General features: G+C 34.9%; 1 protein-coding gene across 3 annotated transcripts; it reads left to right on the plus strand.

The window, feature by feature from the left end:
* Nucleotides 1-442: 442 nt before the first annotated feature.
* LOC120266465 (trafficking protein particle complex subunit 8) lies at nt 443-15,009 on the plus strand. Of its 3 annotated transcripts, none has more exons than XM_039274094.1 (30): nt 443-580; nt 670-835; nt 927-1,021; nt 1,986-2,082; nt 2,611-2,715; nt 2,832-2,994; nt 4,151-4,271; nt 4,402-4,461; nt 4,679-4,759; nt 4,855-4,949; nt 5,139-5,289; nt 6,200-6,286; nt 6,860-6,979; nt 7,049-7,180; nt 7,327-7,424; nt 7,527-7,650; nt 7,727-7,834; nt 9,231-9,375; nt 10,304-10,414; nt 10,513-10,564; nt 10,676-10,748; nt 11,267-11,449; nt 11,522-11,632; nt 11,724-11,891; nt 11,974-12,135; nt 12,972-13,205; nt 13,408-13,566; nt 14,043-14,155; nt 14,252-14,744; nt 14,835-15,009. In XM_039274094.1, the coding sequence occupies exons 2-30, from the start codon at nt 673-675 to the stop codon at nt 14,934-14,936; spliced, it is 3,906 nt and encodes a 1,301-aa protein (XP_039130028.1). In that variant the 5' UTR covers nt 443-580; nt 670-672; the 3' UTR covers nt 14,937-15,009. The 3 variants fall into 3 exon arrangements, with proteins under 3 accessions (XP_039130028.1, XP_039130029.1, XP_039130030.1); XM_039274095.1 differs by having other exon boundaries at nt 10,516-10,564; XM_039274096.1 differs by lacking the exon at nt 443-580 and having other exon boundaries at nt 821-835; nt 1,960-2,082.
* Nucleotides 15,010-15,041: the final 32 nt, after the last annotated feature.

The following is a 15,041-nucleotide window of genomic DNA, read 5'->3' on the forward strand; positions in this document are numbered from 1 at the left end:
GATCAATTCTCAATCTGTACATACACCTTTGATATATATATATCATTTGTTTTTTTTTAATAAAAAGGTTAGAATTCAAAATTATCTGTTTAAATGATTTAAATTAGTAAAATAAATCAAAATTTAATTTTTTTAATATATATAAAGTAAAATACTCTAAATGGTCCCTCTATTTAGTTCACTCTATTTTCAAGTGTAAAAAAATTAAGTGGGCTCATTTTCAAAAATAAAGAGACTAATTAAAAATATTTTTGAGTAAAAAGACTAAAAAAATAGAATGAACTACGTAGAGTGAATAATTCAAATATTACACCGGTATATAAACAAGAAGCCGTTACCTGCCATGATGGTAATGATCAAAGAGAGATCATTTGTTATAGGGTATAATTGAAAAGTGAGGGTTAAAAAGTAATTTCACTATTTTTTTAAGGCGGTCACGAGCCAGCTGGATCCGGGCCACTCTCCAAACCCTCGTCATTCGTAGATTTGCATCTCCGCTCAAGAAGTCATCGTCGCGAAACATCAAGAGCGATCACCGTCCGGCGGCGATCTCCGGCGATCTAGATCCCCTCTCTGAAAGGTTCGTTTTCTTGGCATCTATCATCTTTGTTTTGGATTCGCCTCTGATTGCTCTCTAATGGCTCTGAAATCATTCATTCGTGCTCTCAGATCATGATGGATCCAATCAATTCGGTCTTGGGGAAGCTTCTCCTTGAGGAGATCTCTCCCGTTGTCATGGTGCTCTCGACACCACTCGCCGAGCAGGCTTGCGCGAAGAGCGGGTTGAATTTCGTTGAGATGCTGTCGCCCTTCTCTGTTTTCAGCAAGATCGATGGTGAGAACTTCTTTGCATTCCTTTCTTTTTTCTTGAATTTTAAGATAATAGATCAAGATCATGTAGTCGGGTTTTCTTTTTCATTGTTTAGTGCCTGTTCGCACTGCGAGTGATCAGCCTTATCGGCTACAGATGTTCAAGTTGCGGCTGGTTTATGCTTCTGATATACACCAGCAGAATTATGAGGTATTTACTTTTTCCCATGCTCGCACGTCTTTAGGAATTAGATGGTTCGAGGGTGGTTGATTTTGTTTGAAAGTTATAAGAATTAGACGTTCTTACTAGATGCATCTAGTAGATCTTTGGGTGAGGTGTTTATTTGATTTATTTTCAATTTTACCCGAAAACTTTTTGTGAAATGAGTATGTAACTGTAAGCTGAAATTTGAACCAAATTATGTTCAAAGACTGTATTAACTCATGGTTGGATTGACACAGAGTATAAGCATGAGAGGGCAACTGCAAAGTCAGTACTTGTTTCTGAAATTTTTGTTGTTAACTTGTTACTGAATTTGACCGTGCTGATCAATTCTCTTGAACCCTTGTTTGAACCTTCATCAAGGGCTCTGAGTCTTGGTTTTAGGTTCTTGACTAAGAAACCTTTTTTATGTTTTAATTGTACAATCAAGACTAAGCTTTCATTCCTTGTCCTCAACTGTATTCATCTTTGAAACCAGGATTATTAGCTAAACAATGACTGAAGTATAGCCAATGCTGCTTTCTAACAGCTTATTTTTACGCCTTTTACTGTTGTGTTGTTTTATATTACAGTGTGCATATTTTTTATGTTCTCAAATTCACTGCATCTATTGCAGTTTGAATAATATAATGCCTCTCTGCAAATCATCTCTTTCTTGGTATAGCTATTGTTTTTACATTTGATGCGTTTTCTTGGATGTCTCTTAAAGGTTTATTACAACTATTCTACATAAAACATAATCATAGGCTAAAAGCATTTCATATCATCAATTGTGAGTTTGGTCAATCTAAGCTTTCCTGCTTATGTGGGAATTCTCTTCGTTAATAAAATATCATGTTATCCGGCATGTAATAAAGTAAGCATTACTTTTGAACCATAAAACATGTTAAAATACACTAAATGACTATATTGTCTCTCACATGCAGTTGACCTTGACTATTCTTCAAAGCAGGCTACAGTAGAGCGTTTAAAGCAAGTAGTGTCTGATGCAAGTGCAAAAATTTCTGATTTGCAATCTGACCCGCCACAACTTGAGGATGCCCTTCAAAGTATGTTGATTTCCTAAATATTTATGGACACTAAATTTATGTCCAAGGGTGCTACTTCCTTGTACCTGCATTTTTAGTGTTTGTGTTTTTATCAACACTAAAGTTTCAATGTTTTCCTCAATTTCTGGACATTTAAAAGTGCATGTTAATTTGTATATTTTCATCATGTCTCAATACATTCATTTTGGAAATTTTTTTTTGATGTATGTTGACCTCAATTTATCACTAACTTGACTTTTGTTCTCATGACCATCGAATGCCCTTATGTCCTTCATCTGTACAATTTATTTTAAGCCATTGTCTTGGTATGTAGACTGAAAATGTACTATACTGGAAAGTTGTTAATGGGTATATAGATTGAAATTCTCGAACAACAATTGCTTGTGATTGTTAGATACACTCCCAGTCTCATCATTGAAAGAATGCTGTGTGTCAAAGACTGCATGCATCTTTTAAAACTAAGTTTATCAAGGTTTTGAAAACAATATATATTTAGCCTGTAAATTTCATCTTCTTATCTTTGAACAGTGTCTGCATCTGATTATCCTCCACTGTGGATTCGGACTTTCAATAAAGAACTTCTACGAACCATGTCCTTTTCAGAGCATGAGGCTTTTGACCACCCTGTTGCATGTAAGTATTCTCTTTCTTGAATTTCCCTATAATTTAGATATTTTAATCTTCCTGTGTATTTCATTTTGTACATGATTTTAAAACGACCTTTACTGTTGTGTTTAACTGGTATGCAGGCCTCTTGGTTGTTTCATCAAAGGATGAACGACCTATCAACAAATTTGTTGATCTCTTTAATACAGATCAGTTGCCGTCTCTTCTAAATGAAGGTGCAATGGATCCAAAAATATTGAAGCATTATCTTCTCTTGCATGATGCCCAAGATGGCGCATTGGAAAAGTATATCTGTTTCATTACACTCTCTACAATGATCAGCAATTGCCTTTAAATTTTTGAGGACTTCATATATATGTGTGTGTGCACCTTTATTTGGTGATATTCAAGTTTTGCAAATTTTTATTCATGATAGGATAAAAGTGGCAGCAATTTAATTATTTAACAAGACAAAAGTTATGGACTGGTAGGACTTTGTAAGAGTAAATTTGGTTGTACCATAAATTTTTCCTAATTACTTTTCCTCTCAACTGTTGAGAAGTTTACACAAAGCTTAGACACCAAAGTATGAAGGTTGCATCCCCTCGTAAAAATTTGTCAGGCATATTAAGATTTCTAATGTCTACTTACTTTCTACACTATAAGTGGCAAGTAGTGAAGAAAGCAACACTGGCATTTTAAACATCACAACCTGAGATATTGGTTTGACAGTGATTATATTTAGGCCTCACACATTGTTCATTGATTGCTTATTCCTTTGTTATTGACTCGTGTTGTATTTGCCTTAATGATATACAGGATGAAGAAAAAACATTTGCAATAAATGATTCAATACTTTGGGGGATGGTTGAATATGTTTTAGCATGACTGGAGTGATCACATTGCTTGTGTTTTCATTGCTTACATGGGTTTGAAAGTGCCTTACTTTGATAATCATGAGATTTTTGGAGGTATTAGATGATATTCTCTGACACTGGGAACACGGAAAGCTCATTGCTAGTACACCTCCATCAAACTGATCTATTACTGATGCTTGCCTGAAATCATTTTAGTTCAGAAACAATCAGACGAAACTTTTGAAGTGGAATGATTATGTAAAGCTTGTAGTATGGGAGATGATGATGGACTTTCTTGCAAATAATAATTTATTTTAGCTGTAATGACTTAGGATTTATAACCCTGTGGAAAATTTCATGAGTCTCTTGTAGGAAATTATTTTTGCTTGTGTAGATAATTTATTATCCTTGAGACTGGATTTTTGTAAGAAATAAACTAAGACTAAAAAATCATCATATTTTGATTGTGGTGACTGCTAACAATTGTTTGGTACGTTAATATACGAGTTTGGATCTTTACCCTTATTGGATATCTTATTAAATTATAGTTAATATTTGCTGCCTGACTAACATTTCTGTGATGCCCTTGTTTTTACCGTCTGAAGGGCAACCAATATTTTAGCTGACATGAGGAGTACCTTTGGCTCAAACGACTGCAACTTATTGTGCATGAACTCTTCTCTAGATGGATTAGTTGAGTGGCAGAATAATCCATGGGCGCCTTATGTGAGTTGACCAATTATGGAATTATTTGCAGTGGATTTTATCAATTATATATACTGGATAATATTATTCCTTCATAGGAATACACAATACTGATGCTATTGCTTTGTGTTTGTGGTTTATTTGTAACAAGGCTAATTCACCATCTGATCGAGATGTTGGGTGTTTCCTTAACATTGATGATCTTTATGAGGTAAGGCATGAGACTTAACCTTAGAATAGTATGCTAGCTTTTTTTTTTCCTCCCCAATCAGCCCTTCCAACATTTGTGAGACCAATGCAGATTTCTTCCCCATAAAAGAACACTTGGTTACATTTTTAACTTTCTCTGTTTGGTTGTTCGGTCTGGTGGATCTGCTCTAATATTTACTCTGATTGAAAATTGATATTTGAAATCATCTGGTTTCTAGATCAAGGACTTCATGCAGAACCTGACCTCTAAACTTGTCATTCCACAAATGGAGCAAAAGATACGAATTCTAAATCAGCAGGTATTCTTTTTCTGTATTTTTAAATTCACTTTGTCAGGGCTTGATTTGGGTGTCCTGTTCTTGATTCTCTATGATGTTGTTGGCCTTTATGTTAGGTATCTGCAACAAGAAAGGGTTTTAGGAATCAAATAAAAAATTTATGGTGGAGGAAAGGGAAGGAAGATTCACCTGACATTTCTAATGGTCCTATGTAAGGGATTTTCATCTTGAACTACCTCTCATTGCTGCTCAATTTTTTTCGTGGTCAAATGTAATTTGATTGACAACTTGAATACTCATTTATTTAATGCTGTCCATTCTGTTTTTTTTTACATTGTATTTTTTCGTTCTTTGTGTATTTCCAAGTTATCTTCATTTGTTGTTAATTTTTTACTTTTAGGTATACGTTTAGCTCCATTGAGTCCCAAATTAGAGTTTTGGGTGATTATGCCTTCATGCTGCGTGACTATGAACTTGCTCTGTCAAACTATCGATTGCTCTCAACTGACTACAAGCTGGATAAAGCATGGAAGCGCTATGCAGGTGTGCAGGTACCGTACATAGCAATTCATGTTGCTAAATAGTTATAAATTGATGTGCAATTCTTTTATTTCATCCATTTCAACTCTTTTGGTGCTCTTAACCTCCAATGTGGAATATAATTTAGACATTTTTCCTTTGTTTTTAAATGGGTGTTGGTTGTGGAATACCCACTGTGTTCTAGTCTCAAATACAATCATTATGTTGGATTGTAAGATGAAGGAATTTATGTAAACTCCATGTGGGTAAGACTGGAAGGCAGAAATGGCCCTTTGTGTGTGTTGTGAGTCATAGGCATTTAGTGCAGCACATGATTTTTTTGCGGAATGATTCTTGATAGATGCTGGAGACATTGTAATATTATTAGTTACTATCATCATTATTCTCTTTATGCTTTTGCTTCTGATTCTGATGTTGCATTTCTAAGCATATTAGGGGTGCTGAGTGGGTATAAACTAGTATAACCAAGTCTTTTTCCAGTTTTCACCCAAGCTCCAACCAAACACACTGAGTTATCCCACCAACTTTTTTCTTTACAAGATTTAAATAAGAAAATAAATAAAATTTTTCATTAATATTAAGAAATCATTAGTATTTAACAACACATGATTAATTATAAAAGTACAATTTTTAATGTTTAGGTATTTGTTTTGATAAAGTATTTATTAAGTCAAAGGTTGGTCAACTTCAGATAAAGGTTTTCTCCCCAAAACCAATTCAAACTACCAAATGCCATACCCAATTTATTCCAATCTCAACCATATACTGCCATTATTAATTAGTTTTGCTTTGTTCTTTCATGTGTCTATCCTGATATGACCTTGCCGCCATTTTCTTGCTTTTCTTTGGCTATGCCCTTATATTGGTTTTCATAATATTTCTATGACGCCTAATTTTTATATCTGTTTGGTGCTCGTGCAGGAAATGATGGGTCTGTCCTATTTTATGTTGGACCAGTCAAGAAAAGAATCTGAGTACTGTATGGAAAGTGCTTTCAATACTTATCTGGTAAACATTAAATACTGATGGGCCTGTCCTGTTGTCTTAATGGATTTTTTCTCCGGTCATCTGATTGTTCTTGTCTACATTTTAATTGCTAAATAAATTCTATATTAGGATTGAGTCAATTGGTCACTGCACATTATGCCTTAACTGTCAGCTTTTTCATTTCCAGCAATTTGTAGTAATTCTATTTTTTTAATTGTTTGACTGTGTGCGAGTTCTTATTGCTTGATCAGTTGATCTCATTTAAACCTCTACAAATAACCTGACTTCATCATTAATTAGAGATTTGAAACATACTTTTGGATTCCCTGATGAGTTTGAGTGAACTTGTAATCAACAGTAAGACAAACTGGCAAATTTTTGAATTTGCAAAGCTTTACAATCTACATCTTTTGCTTCCAAAAATACCCAATACATGTAAGGTGAAAGTTTTTTGGAATGCTTTCAGGTGCCATTGTATGAGTCATATCAAGTTTTCCAGCCCACTTCTATTTTTATCATTCTATTTTTATCATAACATTGTTATTTGGTCTTGTTCACCCCTTCCCTGTTTGCGTGATGGTTGACAATATACAGAAACTAGGGTCTTCTGGTCAGAGAAATGCCACAAGATGCGGACTTTGGTGGACAGAAATGCTTAAAGCCCGGGGGCAATTTAAGGAGGCTGCTGGCATATATTTCCGTATTTCTAGTGAGGTGATGTGCAGGGAAGAAGTTATATTATACTTCTATACCTGATTCTAATTTCTTAATATTGTTATTTAGGAACCTTCTTTACATGCAGCAGTGATGCTGGAACAAGCATCATATTGCTATTTGTTCTCCAATCCTCCAATGCTACGCAAGTATGGATTCCATCTAGTGCTTGCTGGTAATCGCTACTACATTTCTGATCAGGTGTGTGGTTATTATATCAGATTCTGTTGCTAAGTGAAGAGATTGTAGTTGATTCTCTCTCCATTTATCTATACATGTGTACATGTAGTTATGAAAATCATGTAGGAATTGTCCTGTGCTGATTTTTTGTACCATACCTAATGCAGAGGCAGCATGCAATCCGAACCTACAAAAATGCAATTTTTGTTTACAAGGGAAATGGCTGGAATTATATTAGTGATCATGTTCATTTCAATATTGGAAGGTATCTGATTATAGTTCGCTGATTTTGTTGTCAACCTTACTTTGTTTCTATTCTACATTATTCAGCTTTAAGTTGTTTGGCATTTGATTCTATATAATTCAGGTGGTATGCTTTCCTTGGGGTTTTTGATGTGGCGGTCAAGCATATGCAAGGGGTTTTGTCATGCAAACATCAGTCTTTGATCACACAAGACCTCTTTCTCAATGACTTTCTTCATGCTGCTCAGGTCCTCTATTATGATTTTCTGAATGAGCTCATTTTTCCAATTTCCTTTGTAATTTCTTTTATTGTTTTCTACATAGAATTTGGGAACGACATTTGAGGTTAATGAGCTTCAACTTCCTGTCATTGACATGTCCTCCCTCAGGGTTATATATGAAGACCATCGAACTTATGCTTCCTCTGCAGATGTAAGTTTGTTTTATGAGGTTGCAGCTTTTTTTATTAATCATCATCAAGATGGTCATTAAAATATATCACTGACCCCAGAATATGAAATGGCAGTTGTGCTCTAACAACTATGGATCAAAAGGAAAATCACTAGTATCACAGATTTTTAAGTCCTAGATTCCACTTAGAAACATTAAACAAGTTTTTTTTCATGTACTTCAATTTTGTAGATATAAAACTGGATTTACCTTTACATCTTTTGAAGTTACATCTGGGTAAGGTATTTCTGAATGCAATATTTGAACTATGTTCACCTGAATGTAAATCACACGCTCATGCTCACATGAGAGCATGGAAATTTTCTTCTACATGGTTTACCATTAGATAATAGTGATCACATTGAAAAGGTACCCACTCACAACTTAAAATTAGTCTGTTAACAGACTCTTGAATGCTGTCTGCATTAAGATCTTGTTCTCTGTAATTTGAACATCTATATTGGAGAGCTTCCAATTATGATTAGATTTTTTTTTTTTTTAAGAACAATTCATGTCAAAAGAAAGAATGATGGAAAATGAAAGCGTGTTTAAAGGTCTAAGTACATGTCAGCATTCATAATCATTTATGGGAATTTTCACTGATAATTACTAGCATACTTGGATATCTTGCCAATGCCATTTTATCTAATTTTTGAAATATTGAATATTAGATATTAGGTAATATTATTATCTTTAGTAGGTATGTATTCATCATAATTCCTAAAGGGAGTATTTGTATTGGTGGTTAGAAATCAAGCAACATTCAGTTAATAGGGGGCCAGCTTGGTTAGTTTCTCTTTTCACTGAAGAACCACATTTTCAATTGCCTTCACTGCTAGAATATATGTACTCATTTGTTTGCGCTATGTACTTGTGATGAACCCTTCTTCTCAGTTACTTTCATATTATCTGTAATGCAATTGTCCTCTAACATACTGTTGGCCTATAACTGGATTGTAAACTTTTCAAAAGAAATGGTCAAGTGACTTGGGGATCATTATTTAAGTAAATGTTTTACAAATTTTTATTTTGTTATAGTTGAGTATACAAGTTGAGGAATCATTTGGATAATGTTTATAATGTTTTGCATGGATTTCTGCAAATGGTGTAAAGGCATCATGCAATTAATTCTAGTTTTCTTTTTATAATCTATTTTGGCAAATTTAATTAGAATAACTTTGTTTTCTTTGTGTCTATTGCCAGATAACTAACTACTGTAGGATTAATCTGTACAGTGACACCAATTTAATATTCTGTTCAAAGATTGCACTCTAGTTGTGATATATGCAGATTAAGTTTCCTTGTGTATGTAACATGACATCCTTCACATTTGTATTTTGCTCAGAATTTTTTTTGAAAACTTTTTTGTGACAACCAGATTCGTGCAAATGAAAGCATCTGGCAGTCTTTGGAGGAAGATTTGGTTCCATCAGTTTCCACTTTTAAATCTAATTGGTTGGAGTCACAACCAAAGTTCTCCCTTTTGAACAAGTATAATAATTCTTCTCTCTGTGTGGTCGGAGGTATGTTAAGCAGCTTGCATAGTCCTCTTTGGCAGATGCTTGGCATCTTCAAAAATTTTAAGATGTCTTTAATTATTTGTGACCTGTTACTTAATTGACAAAACGACATCTGGATGAGTGTTATCATGTAACACCTGTTTCTCTTTCTCATTGCAGCTATTGGGTTTTAGTAACATGCCCAATCTTATCTCAATTTTCAATCAGTTGCTCACCTTAACTCTTTCTTGTCATGTTTGGGAAAAGATCTTTTCACATCCACCACAAAATGTATAATAAATATTCTAACCATTGTAATATAATTGGTTCTAGGACAGTCTTTGCGTCAGTGGTATGGTCTAATGCAAGTTAAGATGCTGTGTACAATCCACACTCAATGCTTAATATTAGAATATATTTAAATTGAATGCAGCCCAAATAACACAATGAATGATATAAAAGAAAACTAGAAGGTAACACTATAGTTATAAACTCCTGCTAGAGATCCATTGTGGGCCGTTGCCTTCTTAAAGGAAAGCATGCATGGTGTTGACTGTTGAGCATATATTCTTGCTTGTAATCTGGTACATGCAGAAACACCAGGTTTACCTATATTTCAATGTCATGTTGACAAAACAAATGCGCTGGGACCTGTGGGACATTATTAATTAATTTATTTATTTATTTATTTATTTTGTTCGTGTGTGTGTGCGCGCGCGCTGATGTCTGGATTTTGTAAAAAGAGCTAATAAATTTATTTTGGTAAATTCTTTGGATTGGTTTTAGATCAGCTTTGAAGGGGTGCTTTTCTATGTTTGTGGTTACAAGGGATTTGCTTTAGATTTATCCAAGATGCAGTTATTGTATAATATGCTTTCAGCCATTATCATTTATTAACATGCAGTTCCTTTGGTATGTCTGTAAGTGCCTTTTTCTTTTCTAATACTTGCAGAACCAATAAAAATTAGTCTTGAGTTCAAGAATCCACTTCAGATTCCAATTTCCCTTTCTGGAATCTCTCTTATATTCGAGCTTTCTCCTAGATCTGAGGCTACAGAGTTTGGTATACCAACAATTCTCATGCAATTACTTTTTCATAAGCTCAAAATTTTCATCCCTAAAAATTCAGTTTGATTAGTAACCACTGAACTCATGATGCAGAAGACGCAGAAGTTGAGGGTGATGCAGAGTTAGCTGTGCCCCCTATTTCTAGGTAAGTATTCAATGTGCTGTACATCTTTCTTCTCATTTCCACTTTCTGAATTATTCACTTTTCTTCATTTTGGTCTGAAACCTTGTAATTAGAAGTTGTACATGATCGCAGAGACATAGATGCTGATTCGCAATGCACATTATCAGAGGTTGGCTTGGTATTAGGAGGAGCTGAGATTAAAAGGGTGAGTACTCCATCCACTGTCAGCTTTTCAGTTCAATCACCTGGTCTGCTGCTCCTTTGATCCTTTAAACCTATTCATCAACATTTTGTCTTCTCAAATTATTACCTTGATAATGGGTTATCTCTGCTTTAATGCTCATGTTATAGATCTAAAGCCAGTGTTATTGTTAGATGCAAACCAAATATACTGTGTTGGTCTGATTCAACCCAAAAGCTTAAGCTGATAGGATGATAAGTCAAGTGTTCTAGTGTCCTGAGTTGTTCAACACAACCTTGTAATATGTAGTACATTTGATACACTTGTAGGCTTAATATTTTGCTTATGCTTGAAATCTATTATGCACATGTGATAGAAATTATAGAATTAACCTAGAAAATCAACAATATCTTATTTTTTGTGAAGTGAGTTGTTCACTGGTCACAATGAGTTGATCTTGTTAGATATCAAGTTCAATGTATTCAATTTTTTTCCCATCTCCTTCCATAAAATGGTGGTTGATCCATTTTATCTTCCATCAGGTACAACTTGATATTACACCTAAAATTGAAGGTGTTCTTAAAATAATTGGAGTGCAATGGAGACTATCTGGTTCTGTCACTGGTTACCGTTACTTTGGTGTTGATGCAAAGAAGAAATATAAACAAGGAACAAGGGTGTCTAGGCAGTCTCCAAGCAATAACCTGAATTTTGTTGTAATCAAGGTTCCTGGCTTCTCCATGTCCCTACCTTTTGTGTTGATTAGTGTGTACTAGCTTATGGTTCTGTGTATCCAGGGTCTACCGAAACTTGAGGGATGTATTCTTGGCATCCCCAAAAAGACGTTTGCGGGTGACTTACGTCTTGTCAAGCTGGAACTCAAGAAGCAGACAAATTCTTCTGTGAAGGTTTGATTGACTTGTACTTTGATATGCTGCTTTTGTTGCGCCAGGTGTAAATTCTTATTTGGTTTGCCTGAACAAACTTGAGAATTTGCAGAATGTGAAAATGAAAATCAGTCATCCAAGATTCTTAATTCCTGGAAATATAGAAGACCTTAGTGCAGATTTCCCTAGGAGTCTAGAAAAGCAGACAACTTCTGAAGACAAGGATGCACCAGATTGTATAATGGAGAAATCCAGGAGCCATATATTTTCTTTTCCTGAAGTGAGTTGAGAAGAATCATGACATCATTAACTTCAGAAAATTGTTGAACTTACATTATTCTGTTTGTTCTTTATTTTCCCAGGCTGCTGCTCTTACCGAGGGGGGAACAAGTTTCACATGGCCACTTTGGTTTCATGCCAGTCTTGCTGGCACTATTTCTTTGTACATATCTATATATTACGAAATGGATAATGGTTGTAGTGAATTGGGTTACCGTACACTACGGATGCACTATGATATAGAGGTAAGGCGCTATAAACAGTAAAATTTTGTAATATCTTTTTTCAGTAATTTATTGTGTCTTGGAGGATTTCTCTGCGAATTTACATTTTCTGAGTGACTATTGCTGTAAATTAACTAGCATCTGCTGTTGGGTTATTGGTGAACATATTCAATTGTGAATGGTGAATACTTTCAAATTGTGGAAATTGTAGGAGTGCTAATTAAATTGTGGATTTAGAAGTGTATGCAATGCTATTTAATAGTGATATTGCATTATCTTGACGATGTGATTGGGTTTTGTTAAGGAACATAAACATAGATTAGGGAGTATTTAACAAGGTGTGAATATATTAGACTTTTTTCTCAAGAACAAAGGACCTGAGGTTGTGTTGTTTAAAGTAGACTGCCCTATTCTCCCACTTATTTGTGCCCTAGCTGTTTATGTTGCTGGCTCCATAAAGCGTCATCGTTGTATTCCAAATGGAACACCAAATCTGTTATTTCAAGGTTTTCTTTTGGTGGGATTCATGGGTAGTTTAGGTGGTAAAAAATGAGATGGTGTTTAGAGGGGATGAATTAAGAAAATGTGTGATTGACCCTTATGAACAACTATAGACTGAACCAAGGGATCACTATGTCTAACCTGATTATGTCATTGAGGCTCAGTCGCTGCCATTTTATCATTAATTCTGGCAGTTTATTGTGTGATTGGCCCTTATGAACAACTATAGACTGAACCAAGGGATCACTATGTCTAACCTGATTATGTCATTGAGGCTCAGTCGCTGCCATTTTATCATTAATTCTGGCAGTTTATTGTTCTTGTCTAATTATTCTTCAACTGGATTTGCTTTGCAGGTTTTGCCATCAGTGGATGTATCCCTTTTATTCAGTCCTTGCCCATCCAGGTTACAAGAGTTTCTTGTGCGCATGGACATTGTGAATCGGACCATTTCAGAGAGTTTTTGTCTTAATCAGTTATCATCCATTGGTAGTCAATGGGAAATTTCGTCATTGCCTGGATTCATTTCAATATGCCCTTTGGAAGTTTTACTTGCTGGACAGAAGATATCATGCTTTTTTAAGCTAAAGGTTCAGAATTATTTTCAGGAATCCAATATCCTCTACTTGGTTTTTAGTCCCTGCAGTTGAAATGAATCATTTGGGTGGATTACTCCTTCTGTTTGCTTTTATATAAGAGACACTGATATTAAAGTCAATTGCTGTCACTGGCTTTTGTACTAATATTGTCCATTTTTTTCAGAAGTCCTGATTACTCCGTTTGTTATTCCAGGATTGTCAGAAAATTTCTGGCTATGAAAACAAGCATCTTGTTGCCAGTAATGATGTACTTTTAAATTCTGATGGCAAGGCGGAAATGCTAATTGATATATCACAATCGCCAGTGGTTGATTTTCACCATTTTGAAAGACTAAACCAGGAAGCACCTCAGGTAAACAAATTCTAACTTGTATGATGAGTTATCTAGCTGTTAGAATCTACAAAAAAGATAGCATGATTAGAACCGAATTAGTGAATCTGATAATACTACGGAATGTGCAGTGTGCTTGCACTCTAATCACTTTTTATTGATCTTTGTTATCTTTATTACTTGAAACATTTAAATTGTAGTTCTTTGCTCTTTCATTCCGATTTCTCAGTTAAGTCGGTTTTAGCCAACCTATTGTTAACATGCCTCTTTAATTTTTATTAAACTTCATAAAAATAGATTCTAATATATTTATTTATCTAGAGCATTCAATACTGACATGAGTTAATATTTGTGTTATGTATGTTTTAATGTACCTATCGTTGCCATGTCATTTTAATTTATATTAAACCATATTAAAGAGATTCCAATATTTAAGTTTATCTAGAGCAGTCCATATTGACATGAAGTAATTAGTAGTTTTGTGTTGCCTCATACAGGGCTCTTCAACTGCTGTTGACTTCATTCTATTCTCAAAAGTGCAAGGAAGTAATCTTCATGAAGAACCGGAAACAACCCCAAAGCTGTTGTCAAATCATGTATGCAATTGCAGGTATGTTCTTGTGAACCAAAACAAAAAGAATAAATAACTAGTTTGGAAGCAACCCTACTTAATGTACAAGCTGTTCATTCTCCCTTCTTTCTTCAGTATCACCACCAAGAGCCCAATATGGTGGCTGATGGATGGGCCAAGGACAATTATGCATGATTTCTCTACTTTCTGTGAGGTCAACCTAACTATGGCGATTCACAATTGTTCTGAAGCTATTGTATCTGTCAGAATTGCAACCTTCGACTTCGTCTCAGAGACCAAACAGTCAGCTGAAACTACTCAGTCTTCTGATTCTTCAGGATGTCAAGGTGGGTGGAGTGATATATCATTGGTGAATGATATAAAACTTTCCCCTGACCCATTGAGGAACATGCTCAATATACAGTCATCAGGAAGCACCCCTCCATTTGTTTGGTGTGCATCAAGCTCAACCCGAATTAAATTGGCCAAAGGATCTGCAATGGAAGTTCCCCTCAAGATCTGTGTATTTTCACCCGGCACTTATAATTTATCACAGTATGAGTTGCACTGGAATCAAGAATCATCTGAAGGATCTGGCGCAGAGTTGAGTATAACATCGTCTGGCATGGTTAGTGGACATCCATTCTACCTTACCGTGCTACAACCTTAGTATTAAAAGTCTTATTGACTTGGCAATATTTTGTGAGCCTTTATTTAGCAGGTTATGGGAATGTTGCATTTGTGTGTGTACACGTTTTTTTGGCCAATTGACACAGTGAGTTTACTCATGAACAATGAATTATACATTCAGGTATGTTAATTTTTTTCTTTTATTAAAATATGGAAGCAAGGTATACTGAAAATGAGATCAAAGATGAGCCGTTAAACAGCTATTTTCTTGTAGTGTTTTGGGAATGGTCTCTGG

This window comes from Dioscorea cayenensis, chromosome 8 (genome assembly GCF_009730915.1).
Source record: "Dioscorea cayenensis subsp. rotundata cultivar TDr96_F1 chromosome 8, TDr96_F1_v2_PseudoChromosome.rev07_lg8_w22 25.fasta, whole genome shotgun sequence".
Classification (NCBI taxonomy): domain Eukaryota; kingdom Viridiplantae; phylum Streptophyta; class Magnoliopsida; order Dioscoreales; family Dioscoreaceae; genus Dioscorea; species Dioscorea cayenensis.

Excerpts from the sequence above, each read along its gene's own strand:
- LOC120266465 (XM_039274094.1), top strand. The coding sequence starts at position 673 with ATGATGGATCCAATCAATTCGGTCTTGGGGAAGCTTCTCCTTGAGGAG. Across the intron at positions 4,950-5,138 it reads GACATTTCTAATGGTCCTAT|GTATACGTTTAGCTCCATTG; the intron begins GTAAGGGATTTT and ends TTTTACTTTTAG. Across the intron at positions 7,835-9,230 it reads CTTATGCTTCCTCTGCAGAT|ATTCGTGCAAATGAAAGCAT; the intron begins GTAAGTTTGTTT and ends TGTGACAACCAG.